Here is a 26,435-nt window from a genome sequence, read left to right on the forward strand (position 1 = left end):
GGATTTCTGAGTTCGAGGCCAGCCTGGTCTACAAAGTGAGTTCCAGGACAGCCAGGGCTACACAGAGAAACCCTGTCTTGAAAAACCAAAAAAAAAAAAAAACAAGAATAATTGCATCTTACCCTCTGTAAATCTGTCTTTTATCAAAATATAGGTATCTAAAACTGGAGAGATGGCTCAGCAGTTAAGAGCATTGGCTGTTCTTGCGGGGGACTTGAGCTTGGTTACCAACAGCCACGTGTTGTTGGCTCACAACCATCTGTAACTCTAGTTTTGGGAAACCTGGCTCCCTCTTCTGGCTCCATAGGTATCAGGCACACACTTGACGCACACACACACACACACACACACACACACACACACACACACACACACAGGGCCAAACATCCATACACATAAACTAAATCTTCTTTGAAAAAAATGGACACGGTTATCGTTTAATGAGCCCAGTTCTAAATGTAAACAGCAGCAGTCTGATAAAGGTCTAACAGACGGGCTGCAGCTTTTCACGGTTCACATTTGAGATCCGCTCCCCTCCTTGTACTGATTTAGTAACAGCCTGAGTAATGGTAAGTGCACACTTACCAGCAATGGCGCCTGAGGTCACGGTGGCGATTACTGGTGTTTTGGTCCTCTCGTTGATTTTAGCCAAAAATTTAAACAGTAGTCCATCTTCAGCCATGGCATAGATAACTCGGGGCATGGGAAACATGGAGCCTAGGAGACTGGGTGAGAGGAAGGCAAAACAAGAAAAGACAAGGTCACTGGCAGACAAGGCCTCAGCGGACCCATGCACGGCCACGTCCAAGGAAGGGCGTCTGCTCTCACCAAGATCCACTCCCCTCTATACTGCCTGGCACCTGGAGCTACAAGGCTCAGCACTTCACAAAGTTTAACAGTACAGGGCTAAGACCAACGGTAAGAACAGGGGCCCCTGACACAAGAGATGCGATCCAGGAGCAACCTCAGTAAGGGGGATTTCACATTTGTGTCTGCAAATATTCCTAGCTGAGGCTGATTGCTAGCAAATGGTTCCTGTTTACACAAGCTGGCAGGGAAGCACAGGGCGTGGGGGTGGGGTGGGGGGGTATGTGTCTCATTAAAAGGCACCCACTCCTTTATGCAAAGGAACTACTGCCTTACAGCCAAACTAAAGGCCAAAATACAGAGGTCAAAGTGGGGGCCTGGTTCAGAGGCCAACGTCAGGAACAGAAAACCAGTTCCTTGCCAAGTATCATGAACAGACATCGGCTCCAGTTCTTCAGCACTGTGGTGGTCTCCCTTACCCACTTCCACATTCCGTAGTTTGTAAGCCATGTCAACTACAGTATGAAAATATTAGATGGAAAATTCCGGAAATAAGCAATTGATCATTCTACTTTTTAAAATGGTCAGAACATGGGCTGGAGAGATGGCTCAGCAGTTAAGAGCACTGACTGCTCTTCCAGAGGTCCTGATCCCCAGCAACCACATGGTGACTCACAACCATCTACACTGGGATCTGATGCCCTCTTCTGGCATGCAGGTGTACATGCAGATAGATCACCTATAAACATAAAATAAATAAAATCTTTAAAATGTCAGTACATAATAGTGCCTCCATTGTACCTAGTTATTGGTGTCAATCTTACTGTGCCAAATGTTATACATTAAACGTGTGTGTGTGTGTGTGTGTGTGTGTGTGTGTGTGTGTGTGTGTGTGTGTGTAGAGTTTGGAATGATCTGTTGTTTCAGGCATCCAGTGTAGCTCCCCATGGATAAAAGGGAGCATGTTTTATAACACAACACAGCTGTCTAACATTCCACTGGGCTAAAACACAATGAGACAGACCATTGGCGTTGGGGTGCTGGGGTTGGGAGCCCTCGGAAAGCTGATCTCACCTGGTGGAAAGTGCACAGAGAGAGCCAATGGCCACTGCGTACTTAGCTTCTTCCCAGCCCCTGTGCTTGAAGGCACCAGGCAGCGGGCTGTCGACGTCCAGGCAGAAGTAAGGCATCATGAGTGTGAGAGCGGCGGATACGCCAAAGTACGCTATGAAGCAAATGAGGAGGGACACCACGATGCCCACAGGAATGGCCTTCTGGGGGTTCTTGACTTCTTCCCCTAGAAGCAACAGGGTGTCAGCCAATGAGGGAAAGGGGAGGAGCAGCATCACCTCCTCTGAACAAGCGATCGCGCTAAACCACGCCCCACGGGGCTCAGCCCGCAGGAACCGGGGTCTTCGGCCCTCCCGTGACAGAGCAGGGCCCTCAGTAACGCCCACTGCATAACCACAGCCCGGGAGGGTGTCCCGACCTTCCTGTGGCGACCTCCCTGTGGCGGTTCAGCTAAGGGAGAGTCTTGTTTCTTTTGGCTGAGAGGCTTAAGGGAGCCTGACCTATCCAACCTGCCCGGCTGTTGTTATTACAGAGGCCTGCGCGTGCAGATATGAAATCAGGCGACAGCCACACTGTCATTGTCCCAGTCTAGCGGCAGAGCCTTCGTTATGTTAATGATGTAATTTCCTGCCAGGCACTGCTCCTGGGGGGTGTGGGGAGGTGAGAAGCGATCAGCAGGAAGTAACAAATCTCTGCAGTTACTGCCACAGACCCAGAGAGGCAAGTGGCCTGTGCCAAGGGGAGAAGGCATCACTAGAGGTGGTGGCAAAGGAGCAGAGCCCCACGGGTGTGAGAGTCCACGGACCTGTGGTGGCGATGCAGTCAAAGCCCACGAAGGCATAAAAGCAGGTCGCTGCCCCTGACAGGACACCAGAGAATCCAAAGGGCATGAACCCTCCGTCACCATATTTCACGTTTGTGTCGCTAGGAGAAACAGAAACAAACCAGCAAGGATTAGAACACCTGCTGCATACTTCCATTTTTGGAGACAGCACAGCTCTGAAGAGAAGGACAGCACTTCAGTCTCTCTGGCCAATGTCCCTAGTCTTCCAGTGAGGACACTCAGTGGGTGGCAGGCTTCTCTGCTCCAGGGCCTGGAGCCCCAGTAGCACTCACAATTAGCCCTTCTGGAAGTATTTTCTATGTAGAGAATGGTAGGGAGAGGAAGGAGTCTGAGGGACACAGGGCCCAGGTGGGAAGGGCCTTTTCTCACCCTCCTCCCCAGGTCGTGCGTGTACCAGGAGCTTAAGTCTAAAACCAGGAATTCCTAAACAAGTTCAGGCATTACAGAGGCAGATTGTTTATAGTCAACCGCTAGATCCCTTAAGTACCCCTATATAGGAGGGGGGATATGGCTGTTTGCAAAAGTGGGGGTGTTGCCACCAAAGGTTTGCTTTGAAGAAACACTGGGTGGCAGCCCCTGCGGAGTGAGAGCCTGGGCTTACAAAGATGAGCAAGGTAGGGCTGGCAAGGTGGCTCAGCTGGTAAGATCACTGACTGCTCTTCCAAAGGTCCTGAGTTCAAATCCCAGCAACCACATGGTAGCTCACAACCACCCGTAATGAGATCTGACACCCTCTTCTGACGCGTCTGAAGACAGCTACAGTGTACTTAATTATAATAAATAAATAAATCTTTGGGCCTGAGCAAGTAGATTTTTCGAGACAGGGTTTCTCGGTATAGCCCTGGCTGTCCTGGAACTCACTCTGTAGACCAGGCTGGCCTCGAACTCAGAAATCCGCCTGCCTCTGCCTCCCGAGTGCTGGGATTAAAGGCATGTGCCACCACACCCGGCGAGCAGAGGTCTTAAAAATTCAATCCCCAACAACCACATGAAGGCTCACAACCACCTGTACAGCTACAGTGTACTCACATACATAAAATAAATAAATAAAATCTTTAAAAAAAAAAGACAAGCAAAGTCCAGTTATTAAATGAAGGTGGAGAAGATGGAGCTCATTACATGGATGGTGCAGATAAATGATCAGAAACAAAAGCTTGGATGCCTTGCTGACGACGGACACTCTGATTCTGACAAGGGGCTCACACAGCCTTCTCCAACCGGTGGAGTGGGTGCAGCACCCAAGAGCAAGGATAAAACAGTCCACAGAGACCCTGCCCCACTTCTCCCCAGACCTCCCCTCCCTGACATGTGCTGTCAGGCTTAAGGTTCCTGCCCTGACTTCCACCAATGATGAACTGTGACCTGGAGTATAAACCAAACGAATCCTTTCCTTGTCAGTGTGTTGCCATAGCCACAGAGAAGGAATAAGGACATCCCTAGCATGGGGACCAGAGGTCCTCCACGTGATGGATGGGGTTGGGGAGGGAAGTGTGGACAAGAGGACAAGTGAACAAGAGGACAAGCGACATCATACATATGTACATAGGGCTATGGGGAGAAATAGAAATCTCTAGCTAGGAAAAGGGAAATGAATAAGTAAAACAAGGCCACTTATAGACCTGAATAAAACAAAAAGGCTCCAGGCCGGCAGAACTTGGCTCCTAAAGTGGCAGATTCCCCTGTGGCCCAGTAAAAGTGTCTCTGGTCTTCAGACTTAAAAGGCTCCACTTGGGCAACAAATGTCACCTTGTCTAGGAGACCAGTGCTGTATAAACTGTCCCTTATGACAGCCAGTGTGGGGATGACTAGGGAATTACTGTTGCTGGCCCAAGCAATTGGCAATAACAAAATTAAATCTCAGCTGACCACCAGGAAACAAGAGCGGCCTCTGTGTTTCACTCCTGCCTGTAAATAGCAACCAATGAAAATGTGTTCTCTAGAGTCTCCAAAGCCTACTGTGGACTTCAAAACGTACTTGAAGTTGGCTCCGTTCCACCTTAAACTCATGGGGACTAATGCATTTGGCATAAATATACCTAACTCCAGAACGTTTGAGAGAGCCAGTAAGAGTCCTTATTTCTCCATAGTCCACTTTAGGAAGGGAAATGATACTTTTATTTGAACTGATAATTCTAGGACAGTAGTATCAGCGAAGTTTTATGTATCTAATTCAGCATCTTCCCATTTCCACTGTAGCGATAGGACAGGCTTGGCATCTGGTCTGTCGCCAATGACAAATGTGATTTGGGTGACTGCCTTGCCCAGATCCCTAGCCTAGGACTTCCCTTGTAGGTACATACACGTGGCTACTCGATGGGCTCTGGTAAAAGGAATGAAGATGGAGGCGGAGGGGTGTGGTCAAGTCAGGGCAGATATGTGGAAGAGGTGTTCCAGGCCAATCTTCAGACATCCTGGGCATACCCTGTACCTTATTCTATTGCCCCCACACCCAGTCCAGCACTAACCAGACAAGAGGCCAACGAAAGTTCTCATCAGGCAGGACAGAACAAAAGGAAGACACCTGAGATTCCAAAGTGGCCAGCTGCCACCATTAAAAAGCCACGGTGTCTTACAGAGGTCCCTGCCTCACGGGGACTCAAGCATTAGCCTTAATGAGCATAGACTCACAGACCACGGGCATCGTGTGTCCTGGGACGTCAAGATTCACCTGAAAATCTGACCAAGAAGATTAAAATGACATTGCAACGATTTGCCTTTGTTTCCTAAATCATTAGAACACATTGAAGACGCTGCAGGAGAATGTCGTTGTGCACAAAGGCAGGTGGATATCTATGAATGAGAGGCCAGCCAGGTCTACACGGTAAGTAAATGCATTAACCAATTAGTTTTAAAAAGAAAAACTCTAGTTACTTCACTGGGGAGAGAGGGGAGCAAAACAAGGCACCTTTACAAAATAAATTAAAAGCATGTAATATTTAAAGCTATGTGTTATCCTATGAACAGTATCACCCAGTACCTATCTGTGAGCTAAAAAGAGCCAATACAGGTAACCGCCACACACCGACGGGACACACACAATAAACTCACTTGTTGTTACAGGAGAAATTCTTCTCCGTAAGCTGCCAGTTTTTAATGGAGCCTTTCACGAATCCCGATACCATGATGAAGCACAAGACCAGGACATTGATGCAGGTGAAGATTTTGTTCACCATGGCTGACTCCTTCACGCCAAGAGTTAACAGTCCTGAGAAAAGGCACAAACAGAAAACCATGTAGATGGGTCAGCCACTTAACAGTTTAGTTCATTCAGAGACAGGGGGCAAAAAGGTGGAGGGGAGAGAGAAATCAATGGGCATGGGAACCCCAAGTTCTCTGTGAGCCTCAGGAAACATGGCTGAACCGACTGTGCCTCTAGAGCAAAGATCAAGGCAGCCACAGACAGTGGGGGAGCTCATTCTGGATTCCTAGGGATCAGAGGTGCCACCGTGGTGCACTGAAGTCTGGACCGTGGCAGTAAGTTTTCCACAAGGAGCATCCCCTTGGTTGAGGATGCCCAGAGTCTTGGTCCACACACCAAGCAGTGGGGAGATATTACAAGGAAGTTAAAAAGAGATGATTCTCTCTGTGGACACGGCACATGGCTCTCAGCTTCATGGTAGGCTGGGAAGTTTTAGGCGAGGGAATGAGGCAGGTTTACTTGGGAGATATTGGTCATGCTGTTAGGAACAATTATTAGTGTTCTGGAAAATGCTAGCATACACGGTGCCTCTTCAAACTTAGTATGTATAAGAGTGTATCTAAGTTTGACTAATTCTAGCTCATAAACTCACATTAAAAAAAAACAAAAACAAAAACAAAAAAACCAGATCAAGTGACAAGGAATAGGAACCCCAAAAGTCATCCTCCCAGTCTGGACACACACACACACACACACACACACACACACACACACACACACACACACACACGGAGAGGGCTGGGGTGGCATTCATGTAGTAAAGGTTTATTCCACTAGGTGGTACTATAGGGAGGTCGAGTGCATTCAGGTGGTTATAGGTCACTGGGGCTGCTCTTGAAAGGAACTGTAGGGCTGGTGAGATGGCTCAGTGGGTAAGAGTACCTGACTGTTCTTCTGAAGGTCTGGAGTTCAAATCCCAGCAACCACATGGTGGCTCATAACCATCTGTAACAAGATCTGACGCCCTCTTCTGGAGTGTCTGAAGACAGCTACAGTGTACTTACATATAATAAATAAGTAAATCTTTAAAAAAAAAAAAAAGAAAGGAACTGTAGCCCAGGACTGGACCCTTTCTTTTCTTTCTCTTTCCAGCCATGAATGAATGGCTCAGACCCATGTTTCCATCACAATATTCTGCCAGCCCACAGGCCCAAAGTAACAGGGCAGAAAGCCTCAAATACTGTAAGCCTAAATAAACCTGTTTTTCTTGATACCACGTGAGTCCAGGCATTTGTCACAGTGATGGAAAGAATGTTAACATGTGGCTAAATCATGATGGACCTGAAAGGGGGCCCAGTGTCACCCAGGAACCAGTATAGCTGGAGAATATGGTCTTCTACATATCTATAAATACAAACACTGTTTATATGAGGTAAATTATGAGATACTGAATAATTAACCAGAGAGCAAGATTCCACTAAGCTACAAAGCATGGTTTTCTTTACTGTCCCTTCTGTTCATGTTTAAGAAAATAAAAATCAAACCACAGTTATATGAACTTATTTCTTGATACAGGTTTCTGCTAGCGGGACCAAAAATACTGCCAAGTCTGGTCCTGGTGGGTTGACTTCAATTACACAGAAACAGGGGTGTGCGGTTGTCAAGGTTCATCCAAGACTTCCTGGCTTCTAATGTTTGGTGAGAACTACCTGTGTTGAAGCTTTATGTGTGTCTGGTAAATGTTCTATGGAGAAAGATGCCCGCCTGAGCGTCGGACACACAGACGAATGTCGCTAATGAGAAGCTACTATTGGCTGTGCCCTGAAGTATCTGGGATTTCCAAATTCTGTTATTTATGTATATGTATTGAAAGAGTGTTTCCATGGCTATGAAGTGTAAGTAAAACCACCCACAATGCCTGAGATATACAGTCCTTTTCTAGAGGGGGGCTTACTGCTCCACAGTTTCCTGGCAGACAAACCTCTAGGTTCCTACCCGAATGTCCATCCACCGAGTCTAAAGGACAAAAGGTGTTCAGTGCTACAAAACCACTCCAGGAAGAGGCGATATCCTGACGTCTGAGGCTCTCTCTATTAACCAAGTATCACAGACCTCAGCAGCTATTATACAAGCCAAGCCTGGAATGATCTGGAAGCAACCACTGGGACAGGGAGAAAATAAACTTGTCTATATATTTATAAAATAAACCAAAGAAATGGGGGGGGGGGACACCAAAGAGGCCAGAAAGCAAGAGCGGCTAGGGATTTGCTTGGCAGTAAAAGCACTGGCCAGGCACAGTGAGGCTCTGGGCTCCACCCACCACCAGTAAACAAACAAACAAATGGATAAATGTTAAGAAACAATGTAACCTCCCGACAGGACTTTTACCCATTGCCCCAACCCAGCGTTTCTGTCAAAACTGGGCTTTACCTGTTAAGATGATAATTATAATCACAGCAAATATGTCCGGGGTCTGGGCCAGCACCCCAGGAGCATTCAGGGCCATGTGCTGCCGTGAGAACTCTCCGATGGGTTTGCCTATCAGCTCGTCAAAGGTCGCACTCCAGGCTCTTGCCACGCTGGAAGTACCTGCCACAAAACACGCAGTGAGTGACCATCAGAGAGCGCCAGTTAACAGACAGTCCCCGCTGGATGTCATAGCAGCCACATAAGGTCACGGGCGGCGGCAGCTGAACCACAGTCAGCTATGAACAGAAGGGGCGGCTGGACAGTGGATGGGGTGAAGCGAGGGTTCTCTCGGGCTGCTAGAACTTGGAAAGAAGTATATCTTATCCATAGCCAAGATCTATAGTATGTGCTTCGGAGGTGTGTGTGTGCGTGTATGTGTGTGTATCTTACACTGGTATAGAAGAGTAAATATTGACCACAAATTGAAAAATCTTCAATTTTTCAACTCTGTGTCAACAGCAATAGCAATATACACTCAGCAGAAACTGCGCTTCGAATTTTTATCTTTTCAGGACAAACATTCAGCGATGCTGGGGAGCTTCGACAACTAGTCAGCCCAGCCCCTGACCATGGGGGGAGACTCTGCTCTGCTCCCGGGCTAGGGCATTTGAGGTTGTGGTAGATCGCCTGCACTTTGGACCGACCTGACCGTATTTTAATTGTTTTTGTATTTTCAGGCGCGGAGGGGGATCGGGTGTAGGTTTTCTGAGCTGAGGACTTGGCATACAGCCTGGCCCGGCCTCGAACTTGCCACCCTCTTGTCTTTGCTTTCCAAGGACTGAGATCGCAGGCGTGCACCACCCCATCATTTTGAGATTTTGTCTTACGAGGTGTTTATTAGTATGTGATTCTGAGACGTTTCAGAAGCATCTGGATATGCGCTTACAACACACACGTGTGAGCATACATGTCCACACACACACAAAACACACATACACGTGTGGGTATACATGTCCACACACACCATACATGTGTGAGCATACATGTCCACAGACACACACACGTGTGAGCATACATGTCCACACACATATGAGCATACATGTTCACGCACACATGTGAGCATACATGTCCACAGACACACACACGTGTGAGCATACATGTCCACACACACATGAGCATACATGTTCACGCACACATGTGAGCATACATGTCCACACACACACACTTGAGCTGAGCATACATGTCCACAGACACATACACACATGCATTGTGTGTTATCACAATACAAACTTACATATAAATACCTGCTCTTATGAACTGATGCCTGCTGACGCCTTTAGTCAGATCTACTCATTAGGACAAGTCGGGACGCTGACTTCAGAACACATTGCTGAGATGGGTAACTAATGACCTGGGAAGCACTGCTTGGGGAAGTCCCACTCTCCCACAAACCCCTGGCAACCCCATCTCAGAGCCAAACCCTGTTCAGGTCAACCCTGATCAGTCAGCTTGCCACTTTGTACCTGAACCCAGAAGCCATGGCACCCCCAGAGTGCAGGTCCACAGTGAAGGCCCCGCCTCACCTCCTTGCACCAATCCCAAGTTCCCCAGTTGCACAGAACACAAGATGGGGCTGTTCGCCAACAACCACTGGCAAGACTGGCTGCCCTCGCCCTCGCCCTCGCCCTCCCTTTCTCCTTTTGTTCTGAAGACACCGGCTGCCTCTCCAGTGCTGTTTGTCTGAATTCTCCACAGAACGTCAGAGGGACCCACACAAGGATTCAATTTCATTATTTACTCTCATGCTAAGTGTTTTCCCGACAACTTAGACATTTCACCTCATTTTTCATCCAGCTATTAGAAATTCTGTCCAGGAAGGCCACGAGCCTAATGAAGAAAAATGGCCCGCCTGCCTGCCTGCCTGTCCTGCATGCTTCAAGAAGCCAGCTTGCTGCAGTGACGTTCCAAACCCCACCCTGCTGGATACCCCAGCCTTTCTTCAAGGCCACCCCCAAACATAGACATATGCTTAAAACTGAAAAGCTCTCCTCCCTCGGTAGCGAGGGCCGAGTGTAGGTTTCCAGATCGATTTCATGCTGCTTACCCAGGCACGCAGCACTCCGGGACAGACTATTATTTTGTTGGTCTAACAGCTGCCAACAGTTCAAGCTCACTGTATTTTACGCCTAGGTAAACCCATTGGCGACGTAACAGCCCATTTACAAAAGCTACATCCCCACTGAGAAGTCATCTGTGGTCACAAGTCTGCAGGAAGGAAAGATTGTTATGAATTTTACATTAGAACCATTAGAACAAGCTCTGTGGACTCCCAGACGCCATGGCCGCTGAGAGAGAGAGGCCGCCTACCTACTGGACCCCTGAGCATCCGGTCTCTGTCTCTGCCTAAAGCCTGAGGAGGTGACTACACGTCCTCCACACAGGCACAAGGCTGACAGCACCGGGAGGTTCCTGAAGGTGGCTCACAGGACCATGTCCGCGGTTCCTTAGATGTCAATGGGTGGTTGTGTAGAATGCTGTATTCAGTCAGTGAAGTGCGTGAAGAAAAGGGGGAGGGGGGGAGGACCAGAGTGAACGATGGTTTTAAAACGGGCAGGAATTTTTGACCAAGACGTTCTGCCTCGGAAGTAGTTTCAGGGGGAAGAAAGTGTGGCTCTGGCCTATAATTACACAAAGTAATTATTTAGGAAGACAGCAGATGTGATCCCAACGTGCAGCAAGGACATGCAGTTGTTATCCTGAATTTATAAACCTATATATGCGGCGACAGTCAGTAGCAATATTATCATGGAGAAGCCATTATGATATTTTGGATTATAAAAAGATTAAAAATCTATATACTCGGGTTGAGAGTATGACTCAGTGGAAGGACATTATGTAGAGCCCTGAGCTCAATCCCCCTGCATCTCTACCCAACCCTGTTTTTTGTTTGTTTGTTTGTTTGTTTGTTTTTGTTTTTCGAGACAGGGTTTCTCTGTGTAGCCCTGGCTGTCCTGGAACTCACTCTGTAGACCAGGCTGGCCTCGAACTCAGAAATCTGTCTGCCTCTGCCTCCCGAGTGCTAGGATTAAAGGCGTGCGCCACCACGCCTGGCTCTACCCAACCCTGTTAACATGGGACATCCCTTACTATTCAGACAATGTTACACATCTCCAGTAAAATGGCTAGTCCAAAATTCAGAAAATACTATTTTTGGTGGTTATCAGGTTGGGTGTTTCTCCTCCCTTTGTGCTTTTCTGTGTTTCCTGGAGTGCTATCTACCATGCTATCTACCATGTGTGATGGTTTGTATATGCTTAGCATAGGGAGTGGCGCTATTAGGAGGTGTGGCATTGTTGGAGTAGGTGTGTCACAGTGGGTGTGGGCTTTTAAGACCCTCATTCTAGCTTCCTGGGAGTTAGTCTTCTCCTAGCATCCTTCAGATGATGTAGAACTCTTAGCTCTCCTGCACCATGCCTGCCTGGACACAGCCATGCTCCCACCTTGATGACTGAACCTGTAAGCCAGCCCCAACTAAATGTTGTCCTTATAAAAGTTGCCTTGGCCATGGTGTCTGTTCACAGCAGTAAACCCTAACTAAGTCAAGGTGGGAACATACTAACAGAAATAAAACTATTTTTTTTTAAAATTAGTATTATCCTAATACCCATGTATCCATTGAGTTAACAAGAATGGTCCCAGTTGGCCTGGCTTGGTCCTTGTCACAGGAGCCACACACTGGCTAACTTTTTCTCAACTTCATCTAAGATGGAGTCATCTGGGAGGAGGGACCATTAACCAAAGGATCATCTCTACCAGAATGGCCGGCAGGCGAGTGGGGGGGGGCATCTTCTTGATGAATGGTTGATGTGGGAAGACTGAGCTGACTGTAGTACCAGCCTCCCCTGTGTTGGTAGTCCTGGTTACATAAGAAAGCAGGCTCAGTAAGCCAGGAGAGAAAGCCAGTAAGAAGTGCTCTGCCAGTTCCTCCCTCCGGTTCCCACCCTGGCTTCCCTCCCTGGTGGAATGTAACCTGTAAGCTGAAATAAACCCTCTCCTCCCCAAGTTGCTTTTAGTCTTGGTGTTTATCGCGGCAATAGAGAGCAAACGAAATAGATACAAGATGAGAAAAGTCACAACAGGGACTCCTAGAGGCAGCTTAATAACTGAAAAGTGAGACCGCAAGAGTGGTCAGGCTAGGAGGGCCCTTAAGATGGTGACTAAACCAGTCTTTGGGGAGAAGAGAGCAGGGTGTCCCTAACAAATGCGTCAGAGGACAAAGACTGCAGGCTGGAGAGGACCACAGGACTTACCGATGATGTAGGAGAGAATCAGGTTCCAGCCGGTGATGAAGGCCCAGAGCTCCCCCACCGTCACGTAGCTGTAGAGGTAGGCTGAGCCCGTCTTAGGGACACGGGCCCCAAACTCGCCGTAGCACAGGCCGGCAAGCACGGAGGCAAGAGCGGCGATCAGGAAGGAGATGACGATGGCTGGGCCAGCATTTTCACGGGCCACGGCACCGGCTAGGACGTAGACACCAGCGCCCAAGGTGCTGCCCACCCCAAGGGCTACCAGGTCATAGGTGTTGAGGCAGCGGGACAGCCGGCTCTCCTCCCGGCTGCAGTCCACCACCTTCCGGCGCAGCATCTGCTGGCCCAGGCCGAGCAGGTTTTTGCAGCCCATTGTGCTGAGCAAAAAAATCTGCCAGAAAAGAGAAAGAAGTGTTCAGTCACTGCCACATTTCTCCTACAATCCTCACTTTGTCACAGGATTTAAACACGGGGATGAGACCCTTTATAAATTCATCTACTGCTAAAATATTTCAGTTTAGCATCCAGCAGCAACCATCAGGCTCCCCTGTCTTGGGGCTCTCCAGGACATACAGAAAGAGACGCAGAGCTGCCCTGCCAGGATCTCGTTTCCACATTCATTTAAGTTCTTGGCTCTAAACGGCCTATGGGTACAACTGATAGCTAGGTACCTGGAACACAGTGAGAGACACTGTTCCCAACCTCAGCTGTGACTTATCAGGAGACACAGGATGAAGTGCAAACCAAACGGTATTATGATTATTAAAACACCTAAGCCTATGCTCTAGCCCAGCAGTTCTCAACCTGTGGGGTCACGGCCCCTTTGCAGGTCACGTGTCAGACATCCTGCACATCAGATATTTACATTATATTTAGAACACTAGCAAAATTACAGTTATGTAGTTGAAATGAAATAATTTCATGGTTGGGGGTCGCCGCACCATGAGGAACTGTATTAAAGGGTCGCAGCATTGGGAAGGTTGAGAACCACCGCTCTAGACCATGAGATCCAGCCTTAGAATAAATAAATACATATAAGAGAAGAAACCAGGCACAGGGATTTACAAGGGGTCTCTCAACTATCCTCACCATTCTTCTAAATATAAAGCTGTTCTCAGATGAAGAGTGTAGGTCAACAACAGCCAGTGCATGTAGTCAGAGACCACCAGAATGACTTTGGGCTATAACCACTCAGTGGTTCATCTATATCGACCTAACTTAGACCAGCAATGAAGTCACTGATAAACGAAATAGTCCTGGCCTGGAAAATAGTCACAGACCTGAAAAAGTCTATTCCTAGCTACCCAAAAACATGGTAATACTGTCAGGTCTCTGTCCCCACCCCTCCCCTGGGCCTTCCGTCACTGCCGCCCCCCACTCCCCACCCCCGGTCACTAAGAAACTGTGGACCTTTCTTCCTGTGTGTTATCTTCCGGCCCTATAGAAAATGGTATTATCAAGATCCGAGCAAACGTTCATGAGAACTGGGAATCCCCCTGTCGTTCCACACAGACTCGAACTAGAAGCTCACAACAGCCATGATCAAGGTCAAACAAGGTCACAACACTCTGCCCTTCTCCTCTTCTGGAATCCTGACAGCCCTGCAGGTGGGAAGGAAGTGTTGCCCTCCCCCCCCACACACACACACCAAGCTGGGGGCGGGGGGCGGAATCTCACGGAAATGAGAAGCACGGACCTGTCACTGAGAAAGTCCCAGAACCTCAGAGTTTGAAGATCCCAGGAAGAGCATGTAACGGCTTTCCAGTGTCTTACACTGTACAAAGGAGGGACAAAGCCAGGTGCAGATGTTGGAGTGTTTTTGCAAAGCAGGCAGTGTGCCTGGGAAGTAGAAAGCTTCCTGCGTGTTAGGGCAAGGCTCTGGGTGGCCAGGAGAAGCAGGATGTACAGAGGCCTGCTACTGCTGGACACCAGGGGCACATGGACCAAAACAACGGTAAACAGGTACTCGGGTTAAGATGTTCTTCACAGGCCAGGCGTGGTGGTGCATGCCTTTAATCCCAGCACTCGGGAGTCAGAGGCAGGCGGATTTCTGAGTTCGAGACCAGCCTGGTCTACAAAGTGAGTTCCAGGACAGCCAGGACTATACAGAGAAACCCTGTCTCAAAAAACCAAAAAAAAAAAAAAGATGTTCTTCACAGAGAAGGCTTAGCCAGTCTGGAAGAGCAGTCAGTGCTCTTAACCACTAAGCCATCTCTCCAGCGAGAATGTTCTTTTTATTAAAAAAAAAAAAAAAAAAAAAAAGTTGCAGGCCCAAGAATGGGACGCAGAGCTAAAGTACTTGCCCTGTCCAGCCCCGGCATGTTTTAAAAAGCACAGTAACTTCTCTACATAGTCACACTCTTGAGAGCCACAGCCAAGGAATAGATTTCTGAAAAAAAGTGGACTCCAAGACCTCAGGATAGGACAAAATGGCTCTCTTGGCTATGCCTGGGTGCAGAATACTTAGGGACAGACATACCTGTGTCACCACCAGCATGGACAGGACGCCAATGAATAATACCCACTCCAAGAACAACTCCTAGATGTTGAAGGGGCTTCAACGCCCTCTTCAGACCAAAGGTCATGAAGTACAAATATAGGCAGGAGATCTTGGTTTGCAGGCATCATATGAAGAGGACAAGGCAGTGTAGCCTCAGGGTTGCGGCTCACATTCCCCCCAAACACAGGCACAAATAAAGAGACTCTCTGTCACTGGCGTAGCCCTCGGTGACAGTGAAGTGAGGGGGGCAAAGCTGGGACCAAGGCACTGGAATGGAAGTGCTGCCAGGTGCTGTGAGCTCCTCATGGGATCATGTCTCAGTCGGGTGTCCATTTCCGCTTCGTGGGGTGACAGGAAATGTGACATTCATTCATGACACCCAGGGTTTATTCTAAGAAAATACCCCATGCATCTCTGCAGATGTATTTTAAAACTCTCAGAAAGGTGCCCTCTGTGGTTTCTATAGTTTCCACCTCTTCCACTCAGGCCAGGACTCCAAACGAGACTTTCAACCAGCAGCTATACAAATGATGATGTTTCTCTGTCCAAAATGAATCTACCCATCCCAGCAGTAAGTGGAGGCTGACTTCCTGAGACTGAAGCCACCAGGTGTAGAAGACAGGATCTGGGGACTAGGTTCCGTGTTTCCTGTGGGGAAGGCTGATTATGTACACAGTCCCCACTGATTTGTATTGATAAAGTATTGATAAGACTCTTCGAAGCAGAGGGTCTCGGCCCCATAACATCTAAACTCACTGAGTTTTATAGGCCACTTGCCTTAGAATAGTGATCTGTTCCTTTCTCACAGAAACTCCAACTCCAAACTGTATTCAGGCTATCACCATACACAAACAGAAGTAAAACAGAATGGGAGAAAAGGCTCCGGGGTTAAGTAAGACTGCGCACCGCTTGTGTAGAGGACCCGAGTTCAATTCCCATTACCCATGTATAGCCAATCACAACTGCCTGTAACGACTCCATGCTTGGGAGGCTTGAAACCTCTGGCCTCCGTGGGCACTCTGTGTGTGTGTGTGTGTGTGTGTGTGTGTGCCTCTGTGTGTGTCTGTGTGTGTGTGTGTGTATCTGTTTGTCTGTTTGTGTGTGTGTGTGTGTGTGTGTGTGTGCATGTGTGATACAAAACTGAAAACAACAGAAATATATCTTTAAAAGAAATAGAAATGTTCAGGTGTGGTGGTGCACGCCTTTAATCCCAGCACTTGGGAGACAGAGGCAGGAGGATCTTTATGAGTTCCAGTCCAGCTTGAATGAGTTCCAGGGCAGCCAGGGCTACACAGAGAAACCCTGTCTCAAACAATAAACAAAAACAAAACAAGAAAATAAAATAAATAAAAATAATTTTAAAAAATTAAACTAGTCTAATAGGTCAGAGGTTCAGAAAGCCTTCTTTGAGCTCTCTATTTAGAATCTCTAAGGGAACTGGGGAAATTTGGATGACGGGGCTTTTTCAGTCTCAGATTTAATCAACGAGTCTCTCCAGTTTAATGGCTTGAGGGAGATGTGGGCCAGAAAGCGGCTGGTAGACACCATCGTCCCAAACACCGTTCTTTAAAACCTTAACATGCTGGAATCTTTCCTGGGTTTTCAGAAAGGTCTGTCCCTGATGACCAGCTCCTGCTTACAGACCAGTGTGAAGCGCAGTAGGGACAGCAAAGAGTCTGCATTTGTAAGGGGTTCAAGAAGCCACAGCACGGTCACTAGAGACAACACGGGAGGTGACCAACCCCTGCACCTGGTGGGCTGTGGCATCTCGGTGCATAGTTTTCATAAAGAAGGGCAGGGTGCCCACAACACAGGGCCCTGCCAGCGGAGGCCCAAAAAAGAACACTCGAGGGTACCGGCCACTGTGGAGCAGCAGACTTGATGACATTAAGTGGGAGGAAGTGATTTCAAAGCAGGACCCACTTCCACTTCCCCTGCAGATGACAGACAGCCAGGTGTAAGAACTTGAATTAGGAGAAAATAAAATCAGGGAACAGACAGGACCAGTATACAACTAAGGGTGGAGACATTTAGAGTGGGAGAAGCCACGGAGTTCTGCACAGAGCACCAGGCCAGAATGGAACAAGATCCAGTCAGCAGTGATCAAGGTGACACAGTGGGCAAAAAGGAAAGGGTAAGAAGAGTCACCACGGCCACGGCCAAGGCGACCAAAGAACTGACCTAGTGGACTCACTTCCGGTCTGAATGGACATGTTCCCAAGGAAATAAAGCATAAGAGGACAGAAGCAGTGTGAGGAGAAGTGGTGTGGGGAGAAGCGGTGTGAGGAGGAGAAGCAGTGTGAGGAGAAGCGGTGTGAGGAGGAGAAGCAGAGTGAGGAGGAGAAGCTGTGCAAGGAGGAGAAGCTGTGTGAGGAGAAGCGTCAGCAATTTAATATGCATCTCAGAACCTCCATTCACAAAAACCCAGTCCATAACGTAGAGAAGGTCCTCGCTGACCAATACAAGAAGCTGTCTCGTATACTGAATGAAATTTCACTTCATTCTGGATGTCACTAAGTAAAAGAAGCAGAAAAAAAGAGTCCCTCCCATCTAATAAGACCTATGAATAATTTATAATAACGTTTGACAGAACAATTTACCCATTAAAAACAACCACACAGGGGTTGTCAGATGGCTCAGCAGATACGAGCGCTGGCTGCTTTTCCAGAGGGCTGGGGTTTGGTTCTCAGCACCCATAGGGCAGTTCAAAACCATTTGCAACTCCAGTTCCGGAGGACCTGATAACCTCTTCTGGCCTCCGTGGGCATGTGCACTCACATACTCAGGAATATACATTCATTCCAATAAATAAAAAAGCTTTAAAAAAATGCATAATGACTCCAAGAACTTCCACCAGGGTAAGGAGTCCCAAGACAGGAAAGTTGGGTTCACAGGGTGGCTGAACTGTGGCTTAAGAGTCACAGTTTTCCTGAAGAACCAAGAACGTGCTATCTCACCCACAAAAGAGGCTCAAAGAAGCTCATCCAGACCCTTCACTTCACTCTGGAGCCTTGACTCTAAGACACGTGGCCCTCTCCTAACACTCACAGAATGTCCAGAATGGATCTCTCAAGCCTATCACAGGAAGTCCCAGGGCCAGTGTGACCGCCAAACTATAGCACCCAGCAGGTGTCCAGGTCTTGGTGACTTTAACTTCAACTCCCTTTTACACAATCAGAAAGCCCACAGCCCTCATTATCTTCCTTATGATCCAAGAGGGGCCAAAGGCAGAACTCCCAGAGATCCATCCTGAGACAAGACCCTCGTCATGTGGGAGAACTATAGGAAGGACACTTCAGAGCTGAGGGCCTGGCATGGCTCTGGACAACTTCCAAAACCCACAGGGGATCCACCAGTGGCAAAACACCCAGGAGAAACAACTGGAGGGAAGAAAGATTTCTTTTGGCTCAGACATTACCGTTCATGATCAGCTGGCTTCACCGACTGGAGGCCCGAGGCAGAATCTCACAGTCTCGTGCACATGTGCTAGCTAGATCCAAAAGGCTCATCTCATGGCCAGAGAGACAAAAGACAGGGCCTAGGCAAAGATACAGCCAAGAACATGCTCCCTAGTTCTCATGTTTCCCCCAAGTATTGCAAGTCAAGAATGCCACTGAATTATGACACATTAGTGGATAGATCCATTGAATAAGTAAAGGCTTAGTAATGATGATTAATGATAAGACCCACCAGCTAGGGATAAACCTTCAACACTTGGACCTTTGAAGACACTTCTGTAACACCACAAGCTGTAATCCAAAGTCTAGATGGGCAGTGGAGGGGAAAAGGTACCAACAGAGCCTCAGCCCTCAACCGTGTGGGAAGCGGCTAAGGACTGAGGGTTACACAAGGCTCCAATATGATTGAGCAGTGTCTACATACCCTACACATACCTCGCAGAGGCTCAAACAAATAAGTTTGGGAGTGAATGCTGGCTGTGGTAGACTTCTTCATGGGAACACCAAGCTTGCCTGTGAAGATCCAATGCCCTCTTCTGGCTGCACAGGCACTGGCACACACATGGCACGTGCGTGTGTGCGTGCACACACAGAAACTACCCTGTCTTACTAGTGCAGGTCTTGTAAGACCCTGGGATAGATAGAGCACTGGGAAACAGGATGATAAGCCAACTTACTAATCCTTCTTCTCCTCTGCCTTACCCCTTTCTTTTCCTTTTAAATCTTTTTTTTTAAAGATTTATTTATTTATTCTATGTAAGTACACTGTACCTGTCTTCAGACAACTCAGAAGAGGGTGTCAGATCTCATTACAGATGGTTGTGAGTCATCATGTGGTTGCTGGGATTTGAATTCACAACCTTCAGAAGAGCAGTTGGCGCTCTTAACTGCTGAGCCATCTCTCCAGCCCTCCTTTTAAATCTTAATTACAAAGCAAGCCATCAAGTTTGTACTGGGTTTTGAACCTGCTTTGCCATAGACTCCATTGATTCTGTCTGCTTTACCATACACATGCTCTTTCAAAGTTCCTTACCCAAATCATAGACCACCCACCCTCAGTGTGGAAAGGGACCAACCAGGACAATGAATCCTCTCAGGGACACCCCAGATATCTTTCAAAGGCATGAACAAGTGGGCACAGGAGGCTCCCAAGCTTCCCGGGGACATTCCCAGTGGAGTAGGGCTAACTGGTCTGGGTCCAAGGAACTGGGGTGTCCATAAAATAGGCTTCATTCATGTTCCCCTGGGATGTAATGCTGACTTCTTTGGCTCCTTCTAGAAACATCTTCTTCGACCAAAGATAAGGCAGAGGAATCCGTGGAAAAGCTAATTTCACTCCTGGTTAATTAATCAGCTAACACATCCCCAGCTCACTCATTTGTCCAGTCAACAGAACCTTTAACAAACTTGGGCTGGTCACCAACATCCACCCAAGCCAGGGACCACACCTTACCTTCCAGACTTCTAGCAATGTCTCAGCCCTCCACTTGGTGATCAACACACGCAATTCCTACGAACTCCAATGATTCAAAAGTAGACAAATGAAAGCAGCTACAGAAAACGAGGGACAGACAAGGGAACCAGGGTGGGGAATAAAACCAATCCGGTGAGCTGGGCCCGTTAGGCAAAAGCTGAGACAGATGTCAGAGCCAGGCCAGGCCGGCACAGTCTCCTTAATCATCCCCGAAGTCAGGAAAGTTGCAACTGTTGGAGCTCTCACAAGGGGAGAAGGGTGGAGCTTGGATGGTGGATTGCTCAATTCACATAACTCAAAAGAAGCAGGGCCAGGACCTGAACTCAAGTCACCTAGTATCCAAAGCTGTCTTCTCTGCCAACTGGGCTAAAAGGACCCAATTTTGGGTTGGTTTTTGTTTGTTTGCTTGTTTGTTTTGGTATTATCGTGTTTGTTTTTTGTGTGTTGAGGGTCAAATCCACAGCCTCAAGCATGATTGTCACAACCCCAGCCACCTAAGTGTCCTGTAACAGAGTCAGGCCATGTACCCTGACTGACCTGGGTCTCACCCTCCGACAGCTTAAGAATCCCAAGCAGCCAGGGTAATCCTGTGCAGCTTTTCACATTCCTGGCTCGAAGGACACAACGTTGTCCAAATGTGTCTCCCGTCACCTGACAACTCACTTTGTCATTCCATCTGACATCCACAAGTACAAGATGATCAACTCGAATTTAATGATAACCACTTCCTGAATGCAAAACTTAACTGGTCACTCCTAACACAAAGTAACACACACACACACACACACACACACACCCGTATTCACCCCCTGCTGCTGTCTTTGAACTATCGGAAACCAGAGGGTGGAGGCAAGAGTCGGTCATTTCAGTTGCATGAACCACCCAGGGCTGTAATAGGAAGGTTTTAGAGATCATACAGACAGCAGGCTTGGAAAACATATGTAGAGGGAACTCTAGACATGTCAGAGAGATTAAATATGATGACGGAAATATTATATATCTGTAAAAGTATCAAAAACAGTATATAAAGAATTTTCAGCCTGACAATGGTGGCGTATGCCTTTAATCCTAGCACTTAGGAGGTGGGGGCAGGCAGATTTCTGAGTTTGAGGCCAGTCTGGTCAGCCAGGGCCACACAGAGGAACCCTGTCTCAAAGAAAAAAAGAAAAAAGAGGAGGAGGAGGAGGAGGAGGAGGAGGAATTATTAAATTATTTCAGGGCAGGATGATTGGGACCATGGCCTCTCTTAGAGGATTATAGGGCTCTTTTATTTCCTGAATTTTTACTGTCTTCCCGCCTATATTGAGCACACAATGCCTCTGAATTAGAGGGAGAAAATTCTCTCTATTGAAGCCAACAAACAGGACAGGGGCGTAGAGAAGGTAAGAGGCTCCCTACAGGGTCAACCCATCCCGGGTCTACAGTAGGAAATGGTGGTAATTAGGTCCATGGGATTTTGTTATGTTTTCCGCTGTCTCTGTGCGGGTCTGTCTGGAAATTTCCAAACTTAAAGACGAAAAGAAACAAATTCACCTACAACTGACCCAGAAATATTTGTGTGCCCTACACCAGGCCCCACTGCACACATACCCCAGGGCCTGCACAAGCTTCAAATGTTTTAGCCACTGTGATGGGCTCAGTAAAATAGTCTATTTTTTTTAATAGAATCAAGTTGAACAATGTGGAATTATTAATACTGAACCATTTTTATTGGTTTTTATAAAAATATAGCCAAGAGTTTTTTTTTTTTAAAAAAAAAAAAACCAGCTGGGATGTTAGGTATTTTTCTCTGGGGCTTCACTCTAACCCATGCTGGAAGAACCAATATGAATTCTAAAGATTAGATGTGGGGAAAGGGTGCAGAGCAGGAGAGGTGGAGAGAATCAGGGGTGGGGTGGGGGTAAGGCATTTCTAATCACACATTTTTGCATACGTATACTATGAGGACCATGGTGAAGTTTACTTTCAGCAGGTACTGGCAAGAAACAGCACATACACGCGCAGCTGCGGCTGGCACACGGGACAACAGACCGTTGAAACCACACTGCTGGTCAGAGGCCAAGGAGAAGAAGCAGGAGGGCTGGGAGGAACCACATCTAGAGGGGTCTAGGCTGGCCAAGGGTGACTTCTGTGGCTGGGGTTTTGGCGCCTTCTTTTTTTTTTTTTTTTTGGTTTTTCGAGACAGGGTTTCTCTGTATAGCCCTGGCTGTCCTGGAACTCACTTTGTAGACCAGGCTGGCCTCGAACTCAGAAATCCACCTGCCTCTGCCTCCCGAGTGCTGGGATTAAAGGTGTGCGCCACCACGCCCGGCTTGGTGCCTTCTTGTACAGTATTTTAATCTGATTGGCGAAGGCAGCTTTGCAAAAACAAATGTCAGAGCCTGGGCTGTCTGTTCCGCTCCGTCTTTGTCTTTTCAAAGAGCCCACAGGCACACAGAACCCACACCCCTGGTTGTCATGGGTATTATCTAGGCAGAAGAGGTCATGCACAAGCAATCCCTATACAGGAAATACCACATTTTGTGGTCAGTCTTCCTATTCCAAGTCACAGTTCGCTGGCGGCCAAAATCTCCGACGCTCGCTCCAGAAGGACAAGTGCTTATAATCCGAGATATTCATTCAGGCCCTCGTCTTTAAAAAACGAGTAGTCATATTTGTCCCCGCCACAAGGTTTCCTCCTGTGTAACATGCATATAAATAGGTGGACACCTTGGGAGGCAGGAACAGAAAGAAAATGTCCAGTTACACAAAGGTCTTTGGAGATTGGAATGTTTATCTGTACGATCAAAGACCCAACCAGCCCAGAGGACAGACAGGTGGAGGTGGGGAAAGCCAACCAGAACGCTGGAGTGATTCTAAAGGAATGAGGCTAGCTGCCCTGTGGGAAAGCGCTGTGGCCACAAGCAGTGAATTCTATCTTAGGTTAGTGGCTGTGTCGACTGCTTGCTTTAATCACTCTAATGTGATAAGGTCACATCACCCCGGGATCTGAACTTGACCCAGTGCCTCAAATGCTTCAGACCCAAATAGCTGAACCTGCTTCCTTCTTCCTGACAGACTGTTCTACATCTGAGAAGGCCATAGGTCTGTCTACAATTTTTAAGGCTATGTGTGTGTGTGTGTGTGTGTGTGTGTGTGTTGCTGGAGACTGATGGAATGTGCTCAACACACGCCCACTGCTGAGCTACACGTCTAGCCTTTTAAAGAACGCCTAAAAGCTGAATCCAGACATTTCAACTTAGGTCTTAAGCAAGACCCACCAGAGTCCCTCTCCCCCACCCCTTACTGTCACCTGACAACCTATTTCAAGGTCGCCTTGCTTGCTACAGCGAAGAGGAAGTCCTTCAAGAGTCTAGAACAACACGTTCTTCTATACAACCAAACAAGATAATTCAGCTCTGAAGAACAGCTGAAGCCGCCATGCTCCCCGAAAGGCTGTGTACTCCAGCCACCACACGCACATGGGCCCAGAGACCCTGGTACAGCCAGAGGTTGTCCACCACACCCACTTGGATGGCTTGAAGCATCCTTGGAACCCAGAGAATATGCAGGGTGATGAGCTAGGAGTCACCCCTGCAGGGAGGTCAGCCATACAGGGATGTGTATTGTTTGTAGCCCCCTCCACGCTGGTTTGTCGCAGCAAGCTGCCATGCTGGGACAGGCCCCTTGACAACAAGCCTCAGATCCCCGTAGGCTGAGCAGGCTCATCCTTCCTGGCCAGCAGCTCTGCCCAGTCCTACACCTTGAGGAAATGGGTCACAATATATTACATATATATATGTAATATATATGACACTAGCAAAAATAAATAAATAAATAAATAAATAAATAAATAAATAAAACTGAAATTTAAAAAGCAAAACAAAACACTACCTATTGTAACATCAAAAAATATGTCTCTGGCCAAGTACTGAGGCACGAAACTTTAATCCCAACAGTTGAGAGGAACAGTTGAGTTGATCCCTTTGAGTCTGGGGCCAGCCTGCTCTACATATGGATGGAGCTGCAGGCCACCGGGGACTATATAATAGGGCCCTGTCTCAAAAAAAAAAAAAAAAAAAGGTCTCCATGATGGGCCATCATCATTGTAGGATTTCAGATCCCACAAAAGATGAGCTACTCACTGCCCTGGCCACACAGTGCTTCTATCTACATGGGGGAGAAGAAAGCAAGCAACTGATCAGATCCAACCACCGGCACAAGTACTTACTGCCTGTTGTATACTACAAGCCCTGCCCTGCGGATGGAGAAGAATCAATGTTAGCTTACGCCATTCTGCTGGGCTCCTCCCAGGGACCCAGCAACAGCTTACGTCATCACCTGCCACCATTACCTGCCTCCACCAGTAGTGGCATCACCCCAGTTCTTGTGTTTCTCTGTCTCTCTGTCTCTGCCTCTGTCTCTGTCTCTCTCTCTCTCTCTCTCTCTGTCTCTCTCCCTCCCTCCCTCCCTCCCTCTCCACCCCCTTTTTGTCCCTCCTTCTCTGCCCTCATGGCTCTGTCTGCCTCTACCTCGCCTCCAGACCCTCCCCCAAACAAACCTCCTTTATATTAGGTCTGTTGCATAGCGTGCGCGATTTCTCCGGGGGACTCCTTGGTACGGGCCCACCAGACACACACACACACACACACACACACACACACACACACACACCTCTGCCGCCACCGTGCTATACTTTGTAACAATCAGACTCCATGAAGTCCCCTGTCCTAGATTTGAAGTAAGAGACATAAACACGGCTGGCCAAGACAGGAAGGCCTTCTGGCGATGTGCCACAGACACTATCACCTGGCCTGTATCCCTTATCCCAAGAAAGGATGTTAGCAAGCTGGTCTGTTGGTTTTAGCTGTGAGTTCCAAGTGGAGGCGTTGCTCAGGACCTGGGACTGAGGACCAAACGATGACTGCCCTATACTCTGGCAGAGCATTTCCCAAGCCCAGGGCTCCTCTGGCTGTCGACGCCCTCTTGTTGGGTAATGAGGAGGCTGCTCACCACCGGGGGCCGTTAAGGAAGCAGAAACACTTGTGACTGGGGCCAGCAGATACAGTTCCTGGATGAGCTGCTTCTCATTTGATTACGTAAGCACTGAGACCAGAGTTGGCCAGGCTCAGGCCCAGGCAGAACACCCTCCCCGTCTCCTAGTCGAATCTCACTAGACTTCGGGAAGGAACACCTGGCCATTCTGCACCTCCATCCCTGTCCCCTGACATCATGGAGGCCACAGCATGGGCTTCATCAACAGGTACCGTGTGTAGCCTGATCCGCCCTCCCTGGCCCCTTCCTCCTTCCCTCTTAATCCTTGCTGAAAGGCCGCTTGCACAGTCGCTCACACGTGACATAGGTCCCAGGCTGTGGCTCCCACAAGGGGCCTTCTGATTAAGGACGCGTGTGGTCTGCTGAACCCGATCATGTGGCCTTTCTTAATATAGCAAAGACAGAACCAAGGTTGTGAATGGCCATAAATGACTGTAAGAATATGTGACGTTCACTGCACATGCGCGCGCGCACACACGCACACACACACACCTCTTCACCCTCTGTGCGTCTGCTCGCTCTCCATACTGAAAGCTTTACCCTTCAACGTTTTCTGATGGTAACACACCATAACAATGAACTCTCCACAGCCAGTGACCCTTCTTAACTTCATAGACAACAGCTAGAGTAGTGATTTTTCCACAAGTATTTATATTTTATTTTATTAACTAATGTTATTTATTTTATAAATTTTTTTAAGACAGGATCTAGGTAGCCCAGGCTGTCCTGGAACTTGCTATGTAGACCAGGCTAGACTTAATACTTCGACCCTGCTACATAGACCACCTGCCTCTGCCCCCCCCCCCAAGTGCATCACCACACTCAGCTAGAATAGATTTTTTAAAGTATATTCTCCATGACACCTTTTCCTATGCAGAACCCAAACGTAAGAATCAGACTTCTTTTTTAAAAGTGAGCTACTTTTATTTAAAAAGAAAAAGCAAGAGGCCAGCCTTGACCTCTCCCCTCCCCCACCCCCACCACATGCTCTGTTCAAAACTGTCGAGTCTAAAAAAAAAAAAGGACAAGCATTGAGAATTTTAAAATGAGCACAAGGCTCGGCTTAGGTAGAGCGCTTGCCTACCACGTCCACCAAGAGCCCGGAGGGCCACGGCTATCAGTTAGGCGAGGTTGAAATGAGTGATACGTTCTAATGCAAAAATGTACTGGGCTGCCAACGGGCGTACAGTACCTGCTGTAAGACTCGTGGGCCTTCTCACTGAGGAGGGTCAACACCTGGGGGCCAAGACGCCACAGCAGAGTCCACAGTAGCTTCAGGCTCCTGCAAGGCAGAGAGAGAGGGTGGTCACACAGCTGTGTCTGGGCACCAGAGCCTCCAAATCGGGGCTGTCGGTTTTATATTTTGGGCAGATAAACCAAGCAGCAGACCAG

At 48.0% G+C, this 26,435-nt stretch overlaps 1 protein-coding gene across 2 annotated transcripts in view; it reads right to left on the bottom strand.

Moving 5' to 3' along the window:
• Positions 1 to 26,435, bottom strand: part of Slc7a1 (solute carrier family 7 member 1) — an 84,931-nt gene that overhangs the window by 9,220 nt on the left and 49,276 nt on the right. For both annotated transcript variants that reach the window (XM_021186649.2, XM_029533773.1), the window contains exons 2-8: positions 26,236 to 26,325; positions 12,581 to 12,968; positions 8,292 to 8,450; positions 5,771 to 5,927; positions 2,684 to 2,802; positions 1,882 to 2,104; positions 586 to 725 (exon numbers count right to left, since the gene is read on the bottom strand). In XM_021186649.2, the coding sequence (XP_021042308.1) occupies positions 586 to 725; positions 1,882 to 2,104; positions 2,684 to 2,802; positions 5,771 to 5,927; positions 8,292 to 8,450; positions 12,581 to 12,950 (1,168 nt within the window). In that variant the 5' untranslated portion in view covers positions 12,951 to 12,968; positions 26,236 to 26,325. The remainder of the gene's footprint in view (positions 1 to 585; positions 726 to 1,881; positions 2,105 to 2,683; positions 2,803 to 5,770; positions 5,928 to 8,291; positions 8,451 to 12,580; positions 12,969 to 26,235; positions 26,326 to 26,435) is intronic.

The sequence above is a fragment of the Mus pahari genome, chromosome 23 (genome assembly GCF_900095145.1).
Source record: "Mus pahari chromosome 23, PAHARI_EIJ_v1.1, whole genome shotgun sequence".
Lineage (NCBI taxonomy): Eukaryota > Metazoa > Chordata > Mammalia > Rodentia > Muridae > Mus > Mus pahari.